Below are 21,709 nucleotides of genomic sequence, written 5' to 3' on the forward strand. Positions count from 1 at the left end.
TGGCTCTAACAGACTCCCCAGGAACAAAGACGTCATAGGCTCTGAGGCTGCCACCCTAAAAAGAAGCATCCTCTTTGGATGGGAAACTTCCTCCCTTGAGTGGATAAATGCCCTCCTTTGGTGCAGCCTTAAAGCCAGCCAGCAGTCTCTGTGCTTTTGATTGAAGGTCTCTGTGCTAGACCTTCCAGTGACTCAAGCTAAGAGATGAGCCAAGATCATTCCTGGAGCCCGGCATTTCTTCCTGGTTTCAGAATGCCCAGACTCTCTGCCATTGAGACCGCTCAATTTTGTATTAGTCGCAGTTCTCAAGAAAAACAGGACCAATAGGATCTATGCATAGAGAAAGATTTACTTTAATTGACTCTTGGGATTGTAGGGGCAGGCAAGTCCAAAATTGGTAGGCTGGCTGCCAGGCTGGAGACCTGGACAAGATTTGACATTGCAGCCTTGAGCCTAAAATCTGCAGGGCAGGCTGGACACTCAGGCAGGATTGCCCTGTTACAGTCTGGAGTGCAATTCCTTTTCTAGTAAGTGTCAGTGTTTGCTGTGAAGGCCTTCTCCTGATGAGGTGAGGCCCACCCACATTGTGAACCGTCCTCTCCTCTGCTTAAATGCAACTGATTTGTAAATGTTAATGATATCCACAAACTACCCAGTCTGGTGCTTGACCAAATGTCTGGGCACCATAGCCCAGCCAATTGATACATGAAATCAATCATCACAGAGCCCACCGAAGACCTGTGTTACCTGACATTAAACAGCACAAGCCATCTCCTCTCTGTTGTCTGTCAGGTGAGTGTTTATTCCTGGTAAGAGCAGGTTTGTGTGTGTGTCTTACGAGATTGTAGTTAGAGGAAGGTTTTCTTAATCCTCTCTGCTTCAGGTGGTCACTGAAGCCATGAAACATCCCTAGAAGTTTAGCACAACCCACAGCTCTCATTGGGGAGTTGAGAACACGTGTGTGCACGTACACATGTGCACACTCATGCACACATATACATGCACACATGTACAAATACACACATATAGATGCAAACACATGCACGCACCTGCACCCCTCCCACACATGCATAGTATGTGCACACATGCTCACGTGCATAAATGCACACACACCTTCACATGCATAGACACACATGCACATATACACGTGCAAACCCATGCACACAGACATGCGTATATCCACACATCTGTGCCCACATGCATGTGTGCACATATGCATGAGCAAACACACATGCACACATTTATGCAAATGTATATTCCTATACACACATGCACATATTCACATGTGCATTCATGCACATGCATGTACGTACATGTACTCACACATATCCATATACATACAGACATGCACATACACTCATACAATACACATCCCTCAAGTACACATTCACATGCATGTATACATATACACATGTGCAAACACACGCAGGCACATACCCACACATCTGTGCCCCCACACACATGCATGCACATATATTTATCCAAACACATGCATGAATACACACACGTAGCCATTAACATGTGCATTCATGCACGTGCACATACATATACACATACATACAGACATGCACATACAATCATACAATACACATCTACCCACAAGTACACACACATCCACATACATGCGTACCTATGCATATCTGTGCACACACACACGCACACATTATATCACCCTATGATTTGCGTGTGAGTCAGCATCCCAGAAAACATCCAGCCCCGAAACCTATTTTCCAGAACATTCCAGAAGGAGCAAGCAGCAGGTACAGAGAGGCAAGAGGCAGGGGACATCGTGGCAGAAGCAGCAGGATCCCTGGGTGGCTGGAGCAGAGGTATGGAGAGGAAGTGTGGCCTTTGTAGAATGTTCAGAACATTCTTCCAGGAAGGCAGCTGAGCCTGGGCAGAAGTCTCTGAATTTCTCTTTGACCACAGCATTACTCCGTCCCCTCTTCCACAACTTTGGGGCGTGGAAACTCTCCTTGGGAAGCTCAGCTAGGAGTCTCTTTACTTGCCAGCCACTTCCCTGAGTGTGAGTTTCTGCCGTAAGATGTGGATGGTGCTAAAATAAATACATGTGCCCTCAGATGTCTCTCAGCACATCTCAAGGATCTACCAACAGCGTCTGCATTCAAATAGCAACGTTTACAGAAGGCCAACGAGCCTCTGCGTGCCTTGCAGAGAGCTGAGCGTTTGCCGCCCAAGCCCTGCTAGCCTCCTCCCTAGGAGACATCCCGGGTGATGCCATTCCTGCTGCCCTCTGCTCCTGGCAGTGGAGCGTTAGGTAGTTTCCTTGCAGACAGCACAGGGGACCCGTCCCAAGGACAAAGGGAAGCCCTGTGTGTGTCTCTTCTGCAAAGCCCAGCACGTCTAATACAAGTTAAGTGTGGAGTTCAGAGGGAACAGCTTTCTGAAGCTCTTTGAAGAGTCACAGGCAAATATCTCTGTGTGCCCTGGGTGCTATCTGGAGAACAGGAGCTCTAACAAAAAGGAAATCGTGGTTTGAATGACAGAAAAGGGATTTGCTGTTTCAAATTCACAATATCTGCCTTATGTTAGAAATCAGAGTTCTCAGAGTCACCACAGATATTTGGTCAAATAGGGGCAGAACCAGAATTGGTAAATGCAGCAAAGGCTCTGAGGAATAAATTCCTCCCTCCCTTCCTCTTATCTTCTCTTTTTTCCTCCAGTCCTTCCTTTTGCCTCCCTTTTTTCCTTCCTTCCTTCCTTCCTCCCTCCCTCCCTCCCTCCCTTGCCTCCTCCCTTCCTTCCTTCCTCCCATCCTTCCCTCCCTCCCTCCCTCCCTTGCCTCCTCCCTCCCTTCCTTCCTTCCTCCCTCCCTCCCTTCCTCCCTCCCTCCCTCCCTTCCTCCCTCCCTCCCTCCCTCCCTTCCTCCCTCCCTCCCTTCCTCCCTTCCTTCCTCCCTCCCTCCCTTCCTTCCTCCCTCCTTCCTTCCTCCCTCCCTCCCTTCCTCCCTCCCTCCCTCCCTCCCTCCCTTCCTCCCTTCCTTCCTCCCTCCCTCCCTTCCTTCCTCCCTCCTTCCTCCCTCCCTCCCTCCCTTCCTCCCTCCCTCCCTCCCTTCCTTCCTCCTCCCTCCCTTCCTCCCTCCCTCCCTCCCTTCCTTCCTCCCTTCCTCCCTTCCTTCCTCCCTCCCTTCCTTCCTCCCTTCCTTCCTCCCTCCCTCCCTTCCTTCCTCCCTCCCTCCCTTCCTCCCTTCCTTCCTCCCTCCCTCCCTTCCTCCCTCCCTTCCTCCCTCCCTCCCTTCCTCCCTCCCTCCCTCCCTCCCTTGCCTCCTCCCTTCCTTCCTTCCTCCCATCCTTCCCTCCCTCCCTCCCTCCCTTGCCTCCTCCCTCCCTTCCTCCCTCCCTCCCTTCCTCCCTCCCTCCCTCCCTTCCTTCCTCCCTCCCTCCCTTCCTCCCTTCCTTCCTCCCTCCCTCCCTCCCTTCCTCCCTCCTTCCTCCCTCCCTCCCTTCCTCCCTCCCTCCCTCCCTTCCTCCTCCCTCCCTTCTTTCCTCCCTCCCTCCCTCCCTTCCTCCCTCCCTCCCTTCCTTCCTCCCTCCCTTCCTTCCTCCCTTCCTTCCTCCCTCCCTCCCTTCCTTCCTCCCTCCCTCCCTCCCTTCCTCCCTCCCTTCCTTCCTCCCTCCCTCCCTTCCTCCCTCCCTTCCTCCCTCCCTTCCTTCCTCCCTTCCTTCCTCCCTCCCTTCCTTCCTCCCTCCCTCCCTTCCTCCCTCCCTCCCTCCCTTCCTCCCTCCCTCCCTTCCTCCCTCCCTCCCTCCCTTCCTTCCTCCCTTCCTCCCTTCCTCCCTCCCTCCCTCCCATCCTTCCCTCCCTCCCTCCCTCCCATCCTTCCTTCTCTTTGGTTCTTTGTTTCTCTTCTTTTTTTTCTTTCTCTCTCTTTCCTTCCTGCCTCCCTTCCTTCTTTGCTTCCTTCCTGTTTTTTTCTTTTTTCATCCTTCCCTTCCTCCCTTCTTCCCTCCTTTCTCCCTTTTTTCTTCCTCTCTCCTTTCTTCTCTGCTTCCTTTCTCTCTCCTTCCTTCCCTCTTTTCTGTCTTGTTCTCTGCTTCCTTCCTTTCTTACTGCCTCCCTCCCTCCCTCTCTGTGTCACTCCTTCCTTCCCTCCTTTTATGCTTCCTTCTTTCCTTTCTCTATTTCCTCCTTTCTTCTTCCTCTTTTTCTTTCTCCTTCTCTTTCTTCCTTCCATTGATTTTTTTTGTTTCTCTGTCTTTCTCCTTCCCTTTCACTCAACCCTTCACTGACCTTTGAATACCCAAAACAAAGGTGCTTTGACCCAGGCCATAGCTGATGACACTGAGTTGTTCCCAGCAGGTGCAGGATTCTGTGCAGACACGTCTGTCCCCTCCCTTCCTGCCCGGTTCTCAGCACTGCCTGGCATGTACAGATGTGGGTGCAGGGCTGGCTGGGGTGCAGGTGCAGGGTGCTCCAGCTGCACCTTCCGGAAAGACATTTCATGGAGTTAGGAGGAAAAGGGGCTGCCTCCGGAGGGAAAACTGAGGTCTTCATTGTCAGCAGGAGGAAGCCTGACTCGAACCCTTCTTATTCTGCAGCAGCTCTGAGACAGGTCCCAGAACTTCCCCTCTAACAAAAGCGACTCTGAGAACGAGAAGAGATGCTTTGCTGTTTTCCCTACCTGTCACATTCTCTGTGCTGCCCTAACATGAGAAACCGTGCCCATGGTCTGGGTGTTTTCTTTTTTTTCTTTTCTTTTTTTTTTTTGAGATGGAATCTCGCTCTGTCGCCCAGGCTGGAGTGCAGTGGCGCCATCTCGGCTCACTGCAAGCCCCACCTCCCGGGTTCACGCCATTCTCCTGCCTCCCGAGTAGCTGGGACTACAGGCGCTCGCCACCATGCCCGGCTAATTTTTTGTGTTTTTTATTAGAGACGGGGTTTCATTGTGTTAGCCAGGATGGTCTTGATCTCCTGACCTCGTGATCCGCCTGCCTCGGCCTCCCAAAGTGCTGGGGTGACAGGCGTGAGCTACCGCGCCTGGCCATGCTCCGGGTGTTTTCTTTGGGGAAAAAGATCACAAAGGGCTGAGCCAGTCCAAGGTCTGCTTTGCAGAACGTGGCATTAGAGAGACAAATGCTGGCAGGAACCCTTGGTGTTCTTGAGCAGTCCCATGAACACAGAGGGCTCTGTTTGCAATAGAGCTGTGTGGCAGACTGAATGAGCCAGGTAACCAACAGGAGATTGAAATGACTTGGCAGGGGAACTCGAGTAATTGCTCATGCTCCTGAAGTCTCTCCCTTCCCTGACTCTTGAGGTAGCAGGTAAGTGTGGGTATAATTGCCTGTTTCCTGGAAAAGAGGCTTTCTTGACATATGCACACAGCAGCCTGCGCCGATCCCAGTCAGGAGAGAAGTCACCTGGGCTTGGTCTCCATCTGCCGGGGCTGCCAGCCTGAAGTCCCATAGACTGGGCAGCTTAGACAACAGACACTGATTTTCCCACCGTCCTGGAGGCTGGAAGTCCAAGATCAAGGTGTGGGCTGGGCGGGCTCCTCCCGAGGCCTCTCTCCTTGGGTTGTAGATGCTGTCTTCTCACTGTGTCCTCACAGGGTCGTCCCTCTGTGCATGTCTGTTTTCTCCTCATCTCCTCTTCTTATGAGCTGTCTCAGTCCATTTCAGGCTGCTATTACAGAATACCATAGACTGGGTGGCTTATAAACAACAGACGTTGACTCTCCCACAGTCCTGGAGGCTGGAAGTCTGACATCAAGGTGTGGGCAGGGCTGGTTCCTCCTGAGGTCTCTCTCCTGGGCTTGGAGACGCCGTCTTTTCCCTGTGTCCTCACAGGGTTGTCCCTCTGTGTGTGTCTGTGTCCTCATCTCCTTTTCTTATGACATGTCTTAGTCCAGTTCTGGCTGCTGTCACAGAATACCATAGACTGGGTGGCTTAGAAACGACATACATTGATTCTCCCACAGTCCTGGAGGCTGGAGGTCTAAGATCAAGGTGTGGGCAGGGCTGGTTCCTCCTGAGGCCTCTCTCCTTGGTTTCATATTTTGCAATATTATATCAGGATAAATAATCTGTGCATGTGTATGAGTGTGTGCATGCGAATGAGTATATGAGCATGTTTGCATGTGTATAAGTATGCATGTGAATGAGTGTGTGTGCATGTGAATGTACACGTGGATGAGCATGTGTGCATGCGAATGAGTGTATGTGAGCATGTGTGCGTGTGTATGCATACTTGTGAATGAGGGTGCGTGCATGTGTATGTGTGCATGTGAATGTGTGTACATGTGAATGTGAAAGTGTGTGCATGTGTGTGAGCTGTGTGCATGTGTGAGTGCATGTGAATGTGTGCATGTGAGTGCATGTGAGTGTGCATGTGTGTGAGCTGTGTGCATGTGAATGAGCATGTGTGCATGTGTGAGTGCATGTGAATGTGTACATGTGAATGTGCATGTGAGTGTGCATGTGTGAGCTGTGTGCATGTGTGTGAGCTGTGTGCATGTGAATGAGTGAGCATGTGTGCATGTGTGAGTGCATGTGAATGTGTGTACATGTGAATGTGTGTGCATGTGTGAGCTGTGTGCATGTGAATTAGTGTGTGCATGTGAATATGTGAGCATCTGTGTGAGCTGTGTGCATGTGAATGAGTGTGAGCATGTGTGTGTGCATGTGAATGTGTGTACATGTGTGTGAGCATGTGTGCGTGTGAGCTGTGTGCATGCAAATCTGTGCATGTGAATGAGTATATGTGAGCATGTGTGCATGTGAATGAGTGTGAGCATGTGTTCATGTGAGTTTGTGTACATGTAAATGAGTGAGCATGTGTGCATGTGAATGAGTGTGAGTATGCATGTGCAAGTAGGTGTGCATGTGTGTGCGTGTATGCATGAGTGTGTGTCCATATGTGTGTATATATTTGTGTGCATGTGAGTACATACGAATGTATGTGTGCATGTCAGCATGTAAGTGACCATGCGCACATGAATATGTGTGTGCGTGTGTTTTTCTTACAGAAAAAAAATCATCCAATACAACTTTATCACGTCGTCCTCTCTGTGTCCCCAGAAATACCTACATTTTCAGCACAGTGCGCTTGCTGTCTTCTAGAAATTGCAAGCTCATTTTCAACATAGCACAGGTGGTATCTTGCCCCCTAAAACGGTAGTACTTGTGTCGCAATTGAATATGCATAGCCCAAGAACTCTTACTCAGATAAGAGGATTTTTCAAAATATGGTAGAAACAGAAGCCCCCAGACACTGCCCACAGGGGAACCACAAAGAGGAAGCCTCCTTCCAGAGAGTGCTGAGTTTGTTCAACAATAGGGACGATGCAGGAGAACCCAGGAGTGGTTAAGCTGCAGCTGCAGAACACAGGGGCCTCTCCAGGTGGAGGCATCATACTACATGGTCAAGACACAGGTCGGGTATTTGGGGCAGGAGCCCCTGAATCCTCAGTGTCGATGATGGCAGACTACAACACAAAACTTGTTCCAGGAGCTGATTCAAGGATTTGTTTGCAAAGAAGGCACAGCACTAAATATAACAGAGTGTGGGTGAACATCTCAGGCACCAGCGTGAGGTGCAAATGCTCATTTCTGCGCAGCAGGAACCATGGTCTCTCCTGGGGACCCAGGGTGGCCCCCATCTGGCCTCTCTGATCACTTTGTCCAGAGCAGCAGTGTGGGAAGGGGCACCGTGTTGGATTCACAGCTGCCGTGCTTGGTGTCCCTGCCTTTTATATGGAAGTGGGCTGGGCCCCAGAGAGACTCCGTATTTTCCAGCTACAAGATGATGGGGAAGGAAGAAGAATGCCGGCTTTGGGGGCAGATCCTGCCTGGAAATTGGGCAGAACACAGCCGCAAAAGAGAGAAGCATGAAACAGATCAATAAAACCTCTTTCTGCATTGAAGGCTGCCCCAGAGAAAGACCCTCAAACACCATGGGTGCCTTCAGTTGGCCCCTGCCTTCCCTCTCCCTTTCCTCCTGCTCTGTTCTGTCCTTCCTCCCTTCCTCTTTCCATCCCTTTCGCCTTGACTTTTGGTCTTTAGATGCCCAGGGCAAGACACGGGACACAGGGCTCCCCTGTGAGACCCAAGCCATGGCGCCTGCATCCGCCCCCGCAATGTTTTCAGATACAGTCTCTGTATTAGTCTGTTCTCATGCTGCTAATAAAGACATGCCCAAGACTGGGTGATTTATAGAGGAAAGAGGCTTAATGGACTCACAGTTCCACGTGGCTGGGGAGGCCTCACAATCATGGCGGAAGGTGAAGGAGGAGCAAAGGCATGTCTTACATGGCAGCAGGCAAGAGAGTGTGTGCAGGGGAGCGGCCCTTTATAAAACCATCAGATCTCATGGGACTTATTCATTATCATGAGAACGGCACGAGAAAGATCTCCCATGATTCAATTACCTCCCACTGGTTCCCTCCCTTGACACATGGGAATTATGGGAGCTACAATTCAAGATGAAATTTGGGTGGGGACACAGTCAAACCGTATCAGCCTCCAAATCTCCCAGGACACTTTGGGTTTGCAAGATCTCCGGGCACCCCTAGGTGATTTCCAGACTTGGGAAGTTCTCTAGCTCCATCCATTTCTTTTTAGGCAGCAGAAGAGCAGAGGCAAGTCAGTGGGAAACAATCTCAGGAGTCTGGCAGCTCTGTCCCTCCACTGGGGTCCAGCCTTCCTGTTCCCCTTGCTGGGCACCCAGAGGATGGGCTGGTGCGCACACTGGATTGTCTACCATGCCTTTCCACATCACACTGGCTGCTGAAGTCAAGACCAGCAGGCAGTGAACTGACAGCAGGAGAATTTCTGAAGTGACTGGGTGTCACAGGCCACCCCACAGAGTCCGCCCGTTTCCTTTTCGGAGGGTGTGTGCCTGAACTCTCACCAGTGCTAGGTTTTGCCATGTGGCCTACACTCATCTTGAACTCCTGGACTCAAGCAGTCCTCCTGCCTTGGTCTCCCAAAGCACTGGGATTACAGGCATGAGCCACTGCAGTGCTAGGGGCACTGGTGAGAGGTGAAATCAGTTCGGGCAAATGGATCATCACTCCCAGAAGACTAGAGGGGACATAACAAAGGCAATATCTGGTCTTTATTCCTGGTTCTGTAGCAAGGAGGAGCTTCTAAAAGTCTCGCAATTTCACAAATGCTAGTAATTCCCTGGTTGTATAATGAGGTGATATTTGCTGTTTCCTAAATGGCTTCAAGATGGGGCTGGTCACCAGAAACACCAACCATGTCATTAGGAGGTTGGAATTTCAGGCCAGCCTGACCTCTGGGGAGGAAAGAGGAACTGGAGGTTGAATCTGATTATGTGGCCAATGACTTAATCATACCTATGCAATAAGACCCCAGTAAAAACTCTGGACATCAAATGTCTTAGTCTGTTTGTATTGCTATCACAAAACAACATAGGCTGGGCAACCGGTAAACATTTGTTGCTCACAGTTCTGGAGGCTGGAAGTTCAAGATCAATGCATGGCAGATTCTGTGTCTGGCAGGGACCTGCTTTCTGGTTCACAGACGGTGCCTCATTACTGTGTCCCCACATGGTGGATACGTTCACCAGATTCCCAGAAGCTTATTACAAGAGACAACTTCTGAAACATCTTCATTGTGGCAGAAGTTAAGAGGGACTATGTTGGTTCCTGGATTATTGCATCCTAGCTCTGAAGGTTCTCAGGTCCCACAACTTCTAATTCCTCTGAGAATCCTGCATTTCTTCCATCCCACTGACCATGACCAAGGGCCAACTCCCACTGCAGAAAACCAGGGTGTGCTGTGTTTCAAGATTATCGCCTTCCACTAGGGTAAAATCCCCAGTCTTTGAAAAACCTTTTTCTGCATCTCAAGTTCCTTTTTGAACCGTCTGTTTCCATGAAACATACGATCACAGCTCATAAATGCCTCAATTCTCCGATGTAGCATGCCTTGCTGAATTGAAAACAAGAACCTTTTTGATGTCCTGATGTTTCATCTAATTGCTAAATATTGTTTATTAAATACAGAAGCCAAGCACTCACTCATCTGCTTCTAGTCAATTAATAAGCATTTCGGTCCCATAAAGAGTGCATGATTAAATACGTACATCAGGGATTTTAATATGCATCTGCCTAGTGAGATGGATTAACCCACCACTGAAATGCAACCCACTTGGGTACGTTATTGTCAGTGCCTGTTGTAAAGAAACCCAACAGCAGAAAAGCTGTGGTTCAGATTGATCACCCAACCTCGCTTTTTGCATACATTTCTCAGTGCAGCTGATGAGTATATTCCACCTGTCCCTGCAGCATCCATGTGAGTCCTGAGACTCCTGTTTCCTGCTCAGAAATTTGACTCATCGTAGCCTTCTTTTCTTCTTCCACCAGACCCCCGATGAAGGAGCGTGGACTTCCATCTACGCAGCAGTCACCCCAGAGCTGGAAGGAGTTGGTGGCCGTTACCTATACAACGAGAAAGAGACCAAGTCCCTCCACGTCACCTACAACCAGAAACTGCAGCAGCAGCTGTGGTCTAAGAGTTGTGAGATGACTGGGGTCCTTGATGTGACCCTGTGATAGCCTGTCTCAGGATAGCTGCTGCCCCAAGAAACACATTGCACCTGCCAATAGCTTGTGGGTCTGTGAAGACTGCGGTGTTTGAGTTTCTCACACCCACCTGCCCACAGGGCTCTGTCCTCTAGTTTTGAGACAGCTGCCTCAACCTCTGCAGGACTTCAAGAAGCCAAATAAACATTTTGGAGGATAATCACCCCAGGTGGTCTTCAACCATAAACTTTGTGATTCCAAAGTGCCCAGTTGTCAGAGGTGCCATAAATAATTACATTTTCCAACATAAATGTGCCATTTTCCTTACCGCGTTAATACAACTGAGTACAAAAGTTCCAAGAGAGATGCTCTCTTTTCAGGGGCTGCAATGTCCTCTCTGAGACCTAGTGGTGGATGAGGGCTCCTGTTTGATTTTGTTCCTGTACTCACTCATTTTTCCAGAGACCCAGCTGTGATTCACACGTGTCAGACATGGGGAGGTGTGAGCCTTGCTTGCTACAGCCTGTAGGATGAGTTTGACATGGCCAGCAGCACCATCTGGTCAACCTCATTCCAGAATGGCACAGTCACAAGTGAAGCATGCCACTGTCAAATCCGAGAATGTAAACCACTGAACAGCTATGGATCAAATGGTAGCCCTCAAAAGATATGTTCATGCCCTAACCCTCAGAACCTATAAATATTACTTTATTTGGAAAAGAATCTTTGCAGATAGAATTAAGAATTTTGAGATGGGTCATTATGGATCATCCCAGTGAACCTAATGCCATCACGAGGGTTCTTATCAGAGACAGGTAGAGGGAGATTTGAGTACAGAAGACAAGATGTTCATGTGATGATGCAGACAGAGACTGGAGTGATGCCGCCACAAGCCAAGCAATGGCTGGAGCCACCAGGAGCTGGGACAGGCAGGAAGGATTCTCCCTTATACCCCTCAGAGCAATCTCGGCCCCTCTGACATCTTGACTTTAGACTTCTGGTCCCCAGAACGGAGAGAGAATAAATCTTTCTTGTTTTAAGGCTCCAACAAATTGGTAGTCACTTGTTACAGCAACCACAGGAAATGTATACAGCTTCTGATACTTCTGAAAACCTCACACAGCCAAAGGGTACATCCTTGGTATAGAGGCTCACTCTTACTCACCAGCCAGGCAAGGAAGGCTCAATCCTTTGGTGTTAGAGAGATAGATGTTGGATTTTCAAATTTCAACATGGAGAAATCAGTCATTTGCAATGCTTTTGAGAAAGTACTGTGTATACCCTACGAGCCTGCACTCCTTATGTGTGAGACTGATGACCATTGGTTGGCTTATTATCCATTCCCCTAAGTGACAAAATCCCACTGACTATTCAAATCCAACATTAGCTCCTGGCATGCCTGTACCTTAGAATCACAACCAGCTGCAATTCCAGGATGGAGTTCAAACTAATTGTGGGGGCATGTGCTTCTTACATGACTGCTAGATTGTTCCCAGATGGGGAAGGTTGCCCTGATAAGCAACTTAAATGAAAATAATAAATGTATTGTTTGGCCTCTTTAAAAAAAAATCAGTCATCCTCCGGGAATGGGTTTGTCACCACAGATGGTGATTTTCCTTGGTAGATAACCAGGATGCCTGGATTTCTGTTGTTCCTTTACAGAAAACCAGGAATTTTATGTCATGGACCCACTAGACAGGGGACCTTCCTTGGTACAAAAGGATAAGAAATGTGGATTTGTTCCCTGGGATATTCACGTTAGATGCTTACTACATCATCGGTGTAAGGTCAGCCGAGAGAGAGGATGAGGAGACCTAAAGTCAGGCAAGCAAACTTTACTGAGCTGCTTGGCTGCTCCACCACAGTTAGTGGAGGCAGCCCCGCTTACAGACTATAGCAGGGTTTTATAGGGCCAGAACCAGGTTGGGGTGGGGGAGCTGAGTCGAGGGTGCAGGAGGACTGGGTTGGGGTGGGGGAGCTGAGTAGGGGGTGCAAGTGTCTTGACCGCATCCTGGAGATGTTTTTCACCAGCTTTGTTATGCAAGGTTCACAGACATGTTAACCACATCCTGTAACTGTCTGGACAAACAGTTACTGGAGGGGTCAGTGAAGGGGGGGGCGTTTGTCTTTAGCCCTGGGGGAGCTGTGTGGAGAGTGCAAGGGACTGTATTGTAAGGCCTGTGGAAGGGGAAGGGAACGGTCTGGTTGGGGTGACCCTAACAATCGGTATGCTTCTGTTTCGGGCAGAGCTCAGACCTCAGCACCCAGGACTCTCAGTGCAGAAAGAATGAGCTCAAGCCCCTTCTGCAGAAAGATGCAGTCTCTGTGCAGAATGTCTGCTTATATCCTGAGACCCTTCATAGGAAAACTATGAATGATACAACCAGACTAACAGGCCAGGAAACAGCCTCCGGGAAGGAGAGGTTGCCAGAGGATACAAGGAACAATGAAACTTGCAGGAAACATGCATGATATTCACCTCCCTAGTGTAGCTGGACTCATGGTGCTGCAGGGAGACGTGAAGCCCAATGGTGAGAACTTGCAACAAGATTTATGGTGCAGGGGTCTGTCCCACAGACCCTGACTAAGTGATGGGTGAATGAAGTACATTGACACACAGCTATTCTGCTTTGCCAGTTTGGCTGAGCATCCAAGCCACTTAGTAGCAGCCGTGGCCTCGATCAGTCAGCAAGACTTGCATTTATTCAGTAAAGATTAATTGACAAAGGTTGTGAGTCAACACCACTAGAGGGAAATTGACATTGCGGACTTCCCTAAGTAGAAAGCAATGAAGCACCTGCCATACATAAAAGGTTAGTCTTAGGACCACATGAGTAAACAAGTTATTTAGAGACACTCCCCACATTCCTTTGCTTCTACTCTAATTTATTTAACTAAAGGTAAGGGGACTAGGCTGCCTTCAGCCAGGTTTATTACTGAAGTTATACAAACGCTCAGGCCTTCCCAGAGGGTTTGTGGCTACTATAACTAAAATTTTCCCCACCAGCCTGACTAACCCCCCACATCTGGATCTGTAGAGGCCCCAACATCACATCTGCCAAGCTTCCCGTGGGGCTTAGGTCTCTGTGTGAAGATGATGTCGATGGTCCCATTAGATGGCTGTGTGTTCAGACAGCCCATTGCAGGTTATGACATTGATCAGTTTTCCAGGTCTGCTGTAACAAGTAACCACAACTAGGGACCTCATGACAAAAGGAATTATTTCTCCTCTCCCAGCTCTGGAGACCAGAAGATTGAGATCAAGATGTCTCAGGGCTCTGCTCCATCCGGAGGTTCTAGGGAAGGATCAATTCCTGCCTCTCTTAGTTCCTAGGGGCTCCAGGCATCCCTTTGACTTGTGGTTGCATCACTCCAGTGTCACATGCGTGTAATCCCAGCTACTTGGGAGGCTGAGACAGGAGAATTGCTTGAACCCAGGAGGTAGAGGTTGCGGTGAGCCGAGATCACGCCATTGCAATCCAGCCTGGGAAACAAGAGTGAAACTCTGTCTCAAAAAAAAAAAAAAAAAAATCCTTATTTCCAAATAAATTCTCATTCCCAGGCTCTGGGTATTATGATATAGGCAGATCTTTTTGGGAGACCACAGTTCAGTCCACTACAGTTGCGTCCAGTTCCATCCAGAGGCTCGAGGAGAGGATCCTTCCTGCCTCTCCCAGCTCCTGGGGGCTCCAGGCATCCCTGGGCTTGTGGCCGCATCACTGCAGTCTCTGCCTCTGTCTCCACGTGGCCTTCTCCTCTGTGTGTGTGTGTCTTCTTCTGTCTCTTAGAAGGAAGCCTGTCATTGGATTTAGGGCCCACCCTACTCCAGAATGATCTCATCTCAAGATCTTAACTCATTGCATCTTCAAAGATCCTTATTTCCAGCCAGGCACAGTGGCTCACACCTGTAATCTCAGCACTTTGGGAGGGTGAGGTGGGCAAATCACCTGAGGTCAGGAGTTCGACACCAGCCTGACCAACATGGAGAAACCCCATCTCTACCCCATCATTACAAAAATTTTTAACCCCATCATTACAAAATTCTGTAATTTTGTAAAAATACAAAATTAGCCAGACATGGTGTCACATGCCTGTAATCACAGCTACTCGGGAGACTGAGACAGGAGAATTGCTTGAACCCAGGAGGTGGAGGTTGCGGTGAGCCGAGATCTCACCATCGCAACCCAGCCTGGGCAACAAGAGTGAAACTCTGTCTCAAAAAAAAAATCCTTATTTCCAAATGAAGTCTCATTCCCAGGCTCTGGATATTAGGATATAGACAGATCTTTGTGGGAGACCACAGTTCAGTCCACTACAATTGTGTCCAGTTCCATCCAGAGGCTCTAGGAGAGGATCCTTCCTGCCTCTCCCAGCTCCTGGGGTCTCCAGGTGTCCCTGAGCCTGTGGCCGCATCACTGCAGTCTCTGCCTCTGTCTCCACGTGGCCTTCTCCTCTGTGTCTGTGTGTCTTCTTCTGTCTCTTAGAAGGACACCTGTCATTGGATTTAGGGCCTACCCTACTCCAGGATGATCTCATCTCAAGATCTTTAATTCATTGCATCTTCAAAGATCCTTATTTCCAAATAAGTTCTCATTCCCAGGCTCTGGGTATTAGGGTATAGACAGATCTTTTTGGGAGACCACAGTTCAGTCCACTACAATTGGGTGCAGTTCCCTCCAGAAGCTCTAGGAGAGGATCTTTTCTGCCTCTCCCAGCTCCTGGGGGCTGCAGGCATCCCTAGGCTTGTGGCCGCGTCACTGCACTCTCTGCCTCCATCTCCACGTGGCCTTCTCCCTGTATCTGTGTCTCTTCCTGTTTCTAATAAGGACACTTGTTATTGGATTTATGGCCCACCTGGATAATGCAGATGATCTCATTTCAAGATCCTTTACTCAATGACACCTGCCAAGACCCTTTCTGTGAATAAGATCCCATTCACGGATACCAGGGATTAGGCCTTACTCATATCTTTTTGGGAGACAGTATTCAATCTACTATTGGCCACAGGGACCAGATGCCATGAGAGTGCGGAAAATATTCTTTCCATTTCTAGAGACCCGGAAAGCCTCGGAGGTGGATAGCTTCTGTTATCTACACCCCAAGTTTCATGAGTCCGCACCTTGAGTAATTTACACAGGGTCCCCACGCACAGAAGGGCGCCATATTGCTTTAACTGTCTGCTGCCCCCACCTGGAAATTGTTAATTAGGTTTGAACAAGGAGTCCTTCTTCTCATTTTGCACTGAGCTTGCAATTGGTGTAGCCATCTCTGTTCATGCGTCTTCCCTCTTCAAGGACAGGCAGCAGGTCTGAAACTGGACATCCCCAATCCCCAGTGAGCCTTGTGTAAAACCACTGGTGAGCTCAGGCCTCTCACTATCTGTGACGGTCTCCCCAGATATCCAGGAAAGCTAGTGGGCTTTTGATGCTCACTGGGCCAACCTCTGAAAATGACTGACGGTCAGCCCCATCCGCGAGAAACTTCCGCAGTTCATTCTTCTGGTCATCAGCATTTGTTTTGAATTCCCCAAGTTGTTTTGCTTTCTTTTCCTTACTTTCTTTTTCTCTCTTTCTCCATCTTTCTTTCTCCTCTCTTTTTCTTTTGCTTTCTTCCTTTCTTTCTTTCTCTCCTTTCTTCCTTCTTTCATTCTCTTTATTTTCCTTCCTCGTTTTTTCTTCTCTTTCTCTTTTTCTCCCTTTCTCCTTCCTTCCTTCCTCCTTCCCTTCCTCCTTTCCTTTCCTTCCTTCCTCCTTCCCTTCCTCCTTTCCTTTCCTTCCTTCCTCCTTCCCTTCCTTGCTTCTTTCCTTCCCTTCCCCTCTTTCCTTCCCTTCCTCCTTTCCTTCCTTTATCTCCCTCCCTCCCTCCCTTCCTTCATCTCTCCCTCCTTCCCTTCCTTATTTCCTTCTGTTATCCCTCCCTCCCTCCCTTCCTTCCCTCCTCCCTCCCTTTCTCTCTCTCTCCTTCCTTCCTTCCTTTCTTTCTTTCTTTCTTTCTTTCTTTCTCTCTCTCTCTTTCTCTCCTTCTCTCTTCTTTCTCTGTTTCTTCTTTCCTTTTTTTCTTTCTTCCTTTTTTTTTTTTCTTTCAACAGGGTCTCACTATGTTACGCAGGCTGGAGTGCAGTGATGCAATCTCTGCTCACTGCAGCCTCGACCGTCTAGGCTCAAGCAACTCTCCTGCCTCAGCCTCTCAAGTAGCTGGGACCAGACGCGTGCACCACCATGTCTGACTCTCTGTATTTTTTTAATAGAGACACGGTTTTGCCATGTTGCCCAGGCTGGTCTTGAACTCCTGAGCTCAAAGCGATCCACCTGCCTTGGCCTCCCAAAATGCTGGGATGACAGGCATGAGCCACTGCGCCCGGCACCAGGTCATGTTTTTTTGTTGTTGTTCAGCCAAGTTTGAGATTCCCTGAGCCAGGCAAATGTCAACTGCAGTTTCCAGCCCTCAGCATCTACACCTCTGGCGTCTTTCATACAGGATCATTTCAAACACCTTGTACTGCCCAGAGGTTCTGCTAAGCCGTGGAGCCCAGACAGATGTGTTTCTGAATGGGAGTGACTTCCTCCCTTAAACCAGGATCGCAGCACGCGTTCATCTGAAAAGTGTTTCCAAACAGCCAGGACTATGCACCAAATCTTCAGTTCTAAAAATATCTCCACCTCTGTACAGTTGCACATCATCCAAGAGCCTTTTGCAGCTTGAAGCTCTTGCAAGAAGTGCCAGCTGCTCTTTTATTTTTAATTTTTTATTTTATTTATTTTTTTAGAGGATTCTGACTGTTTCGCCCAGGCTGGAGTGCAGTGGCACAATCTCAGCTCACTGCAACGTTCGCCTCGCAGGTTCAAGTGATTCTGTCACCTCAGCCTCCCGAGTAACTGGGATTACAGGCGCCCACCCCCACGCCCAGCTAATTTTTTTTTTTTTGTATTTTTAGTAGAGACGGAGTTTCGCCATGTTGGCCAGGTTGGTCTCGAACTCCTGGCCTCAAGTGATCACCCCGTCTCTGCCTCCCAAAGTGCCGGGATTACAGGCGTGAGCCACCACGTCCGGCCGCAGCTGCTCTTCATCATCCTCATAAAGGTAGTTCCAAATACAGGCTCTGGATGGGGTGACAGGATGTCTCCTATCTCCTAAAGCTGACAATTGATATCGCTGACTGAACAAGCACTCTGGAAAATGACAGACACCGCATGCCCCAGGCTCAGCAGATGAGCTGTGAGAGCAATCTGAATGTTGTACGACTCCAGCCTCAGACTATTCCTCTGTGTTTCATGGTAACCCTTATGTGACTATTCCTCCCGGGGAAACCAAGAGCGTGATTCTGGAGAAGTTCGCCTGTGTTCCTTGATACCTGATTGTGCCATTTCCTGGACACTGTGCAATTTCCTGGAGACACTTCCCAGCAGGGGAAACTGCGTGGATTGTTGGGTGAGTAGCATGTGTGCCATTAGAGCTCTGTATGAACCAGGAGGAATGAGTTTCTTTTCTTTGGCAAACCTTGATTCAATACTTGGACCTAGAGTGCATGGATGTCCCAGTGAAGCTACTCTTTTATGCCCTTCCAGTAGCCATGAATAGGTTTTATTCAGGTCCAGCAATGGATGGGACCATCTCATTCATTCATTCATCCATCCATCCATCCATGCATCCATCCATGCATCCATCCATCCATCCATCCATCCATTCATCCATGTAGTCATGTTTTCAGTAAATAAGTGTTAAGTGTTATACCCAAATACTGGGACTCGAAGTCGGAAGAACAGGGCTTGTGTCCTAAAGGAGCTGGAGGCTGTAGTCAACAGAGGAAGTCCCCAAAGATAGCAGGTCCTAACAGCCTGGAAACTGGCAGTATTGTCTCATGTAGTCACAGGGACTTTTAGCAGGAACATGTGCAGTCAGCAAAGGCTGGTGTGTGTCTTTTAGCGGGAATGTGTGCAGTCAACAAAGGCTGGTGTGTGGGGAACACATCACAGTCTAGATGTGTGTCTGGACGCCACCTTGATTTTGAGAGTGTCTTTGTCATGAACATGTGGTATCTCTCATCTTGGCTGTTAGGAGAAACTGTCATAGAAGGGACACGCCACATTTTCAAAGGCAGGACAGGTTGGGGGGCTGGACCGCAGACATCAGAACTGATCCCCAGATCACAGAAGGTGCATCATACCCATTTCTCCATTTGGGCTGGAACTGGGGAGGTAGCAAGTCTTGCATCAGGTGCCGTAGTGAAGCCATTGCGTCTCTATCTTTCCAACTCCTCATCTCCTCATTAGCAACGACCAGGCTAACAGCCGTCCCCTCTGCACCCAGTTTTGCTGAGAGCAAAGCAAGACTGATGCATTCTGTCAGAGCAATGCTCAGAACTAAATAGATGCCAGCCATGGTTTGGTGGTGGGGCTCTGGTGTCATTTGCCCCTGAAGCAGAAAACTCGGTTGAGGTTGTGTTTTCTGCAGTTCGGGCGCCATTAACCCAGGCATCCGGGAGAATATCTGTACGTAGAAAAAAGCTTTGGAACTGTGGCCTCTGAAGCTGTCTTTGTGAAGCGCCGTCTCGGATTCAGGAATAGACATTTTACTCATCATTGTGTTTATCGCTTACTTATCATTTTTAGTTATTGCTGTTTTATCCTCTTATAATTCTTTGCCTTCATTCTGGAATATGTTATCTATTTTCTTGCCTCGACACATGCCATCTTTTTTTGTTTGTTTGTTTTCTTCCTTCTAATCGTAACAAATGTATTGTGAACTCATTTTTTTCCTGACCCCTGGGGCTGCATTTCATAGACTTAGAATGAAGTCGTTGTTTTCATTTTGCCTGATTTGACCAATGGATGAAGAGGGTATTTTAATATTTCCAAAGGTGTAGAATTAAAATTAGTGATTGTTTTTTGCCTTTTTATTTTTTATTTATTTATTTTTTTTTTTTTTGAGACAGAGTCTTGCTCTCTCCGCAAAGCTGGAGAGCAATGGCACGATATCAGCTCACTGCAAGCTCCGCCTCTGGGTTCATGCCATTCTCCTGCCTCAGCCTCCCGAGTAGCGGGGACTACAGGCACCCGCCACCATGCCCGGCTAATTTTTTTGTATTTTTAGTAGAGATGGGGTTTCACCATGTTAGCCAGGATGGACACGATCTCCTGGTTTTACAGACTTATGGTTTTATAGACTTATGTTTCTATAAATTGAAATTTCTATAAATTGAAATTTTCATCATGTTATGAAATGTAATCTATGTATCCTGTCTTTTGTAGAGAGAGTTCTGGAAATCTCTGTCACTCTCTGCTTTAGATATTTTAGGGCTGCAATACTAGAGACCTACAGGTTCATGATTATACTGTCTTCTTGGTGTAATGCTTCTTTTATTAGTTTGTTATTTTATTATTATTACTGTAAAAGATTTAGCATCCCAGCTACTTGGGAGGCTGAGGCAGGAGAATCGCATGAACCTGGGAGGCAGAGGTTGCGGTGGGCTGAGATCACACCACTGCACTCCAGCCTGGGCAACAAGAGCGAAACTCTGTCTCAAAAAAAAAAAAATAATAAGGCCGGGCGCGGTGGCTCATGCCTGTAATCCCAGCACTTTGGGAGGCCGAGGCGGGCGGATCACAAGGTCAGGAGATCGAGACCATCCTGGCTAACATGGTGAAACCCCGTCTCTACTAAAAAATGCAAAAAAAAATTAGCCGGGCGTGGTGGCGGGCGCCTGTAGTCCCAGCTACTCGGGAGGCTGAGGCAGGAGAATGGCGTGAACCCGGGAGGCAGAGCTTGCAGTGAGCAGAGATCGCACCACTGTACTCCAGCCTGGGCAACACAGCAAGACTCCGTCTCAAAAAAAAAAAAAAAAAAGACAAATCAAAAAAAAAAAATAGATTTACCTTTGGTTCTTTGATGTTCTATCCTTAACTATCTTTTATGTGATATTTACCATCAGATAGTTCACAAATCCACTGACAATTAGATATTAACATCTGTTTATATCATCTCCTATTTTTAATTGACTACTGCTATCGACCAAACATTGGTGTCCTTCCAAATTCCTTTGTAGAAATTGTCACCCCTGCAAGGGGATGGTGTTAGGAAGTGGAGGCTTTGGGAGGTGATGGTGTCATGAGGGTGGAGCCTAATGAGGGATGGAGCCTCATGCATGAGATTCCTGCCCTTATAAAAGGATGATGAGCTCAGAGTGAGCTCACTGTCCCACTGCCTTGTGAGCACACAGGAAAAAGGCAGCCAACTGTTCACAATAGCAAAGACTTGGAACCAACCCAAATGCCCATCAATGATAGACTGGATAAAGAAAATGTGGCACATATACACTATGGAATACTATGCAGCCAGAAAAAAGAATGAGTTCATGTCCTTTGCAGGGACAGGGATGAAGCTGGAAACCATCATTCTCAGCAAACTATCACAGGAACAGAAAACCAAAGACCTCATGTTCTCACTCATCAGTGGAAGTTGAACAATGAGAACACATGGACACAAGGAGGGGAACATCACACACCAGGGCCTGTCAGGGGGTGGGGGGATAGGGGAGGGAGAGCATTAGGAGAAATACCTAATGTAGATGACAGGTTGATTGGTGCAGCAAACCACCATGGCACGTGTATACCTACGTAACAAACCTGCACGTTCTGCACATGTACCCCAGAACTTAAAGTATAATAAAAAAAATTAAAAACAAAGAAAAAGGAGGCCAAGAAGAGAGTTCTCACCAGGAACCAACCATACTGGCACCCTTGTCTCAGACCTCCAGCCTCCAGAAGTGGGATACAGGAATGTTAACAGTTTAAGCTTCCGAGTCTATGGTGTTTTATCCCAGCAGCCTGAACTAACACAGAAATTGTATGCAAAGACGTGTAAATTCACATGCAGTTGTAAGAGGCAGTACAGAGTCATCCCATGTACCTTTACCAACCTTCCTGCAATTAGAACATCTTGCAAAACTCCAGTAAATCACTCAACCAGATACGGACATTGATACAATCTGACCTGCTTCTTCAGATTTTCTTTTCTTTTTTTTTTTTCTTCAGATGGAGTCTCACTCCATCACCAAGCTGGAGTGTGGTGGTGAGATCTCGGCTCCCTGCAACCTCCACTTCCCGGGTTCAAGTGATTCTCTTACCTCAGCCTGCTGAGTAGCTGGGACTACAGGTGAGCCCCACCATGCCAGGCTAATTTTTGTATTTTTAGTAGAGATGG

The 21,709-nt window shown here is 48.3% G+C and overlaps 1 protein-coding gene across 3 annotated transcripts in view; it reads left to right on the forward strand.

Moving 5' to 3' along the window:
- DHRSX (dehydrogenase/reductase X-linked) overlaps positions 1 to 10,821 on the forward strand; it is a 296,752-nt gene extending 285,931 nt beyond the window's left edge. For all 3 annotated transcript variants that reach the window (XM_055107106.3, XM_055107105.2, XM_063602037.1), the window contains one exon: positions 10,352 to 10,821. In XM_055107106.3, the coding sequence (XP_054963081.1) occupies positions 10,352 to 10,540 (189 nt within the window). In that variant the 3' untranslated portion in view covers positions 10,541 to 10,821. The remainder of the gene's footprint in view (positions 1 to 10,351) is intronic.
- The last annotated feature ends 10,888 nt before the right edge of the window (positions 10,822 to 21,709 follow it).

The sequence above is a fragment of the Pan paniscus genome, chromosome Y (genome assembly GCF_029289425.2).
Source record: "Pan paniscus chromosome Y, NHGRI_mPanPan1-v2.0_pri, whole genome shotgun sequence".
Lineage (NCBI taxonomy): Eukaryota > Metazoa > Chordata > Mammalia > Primates > Hominidae > Pan > Pan paniscus.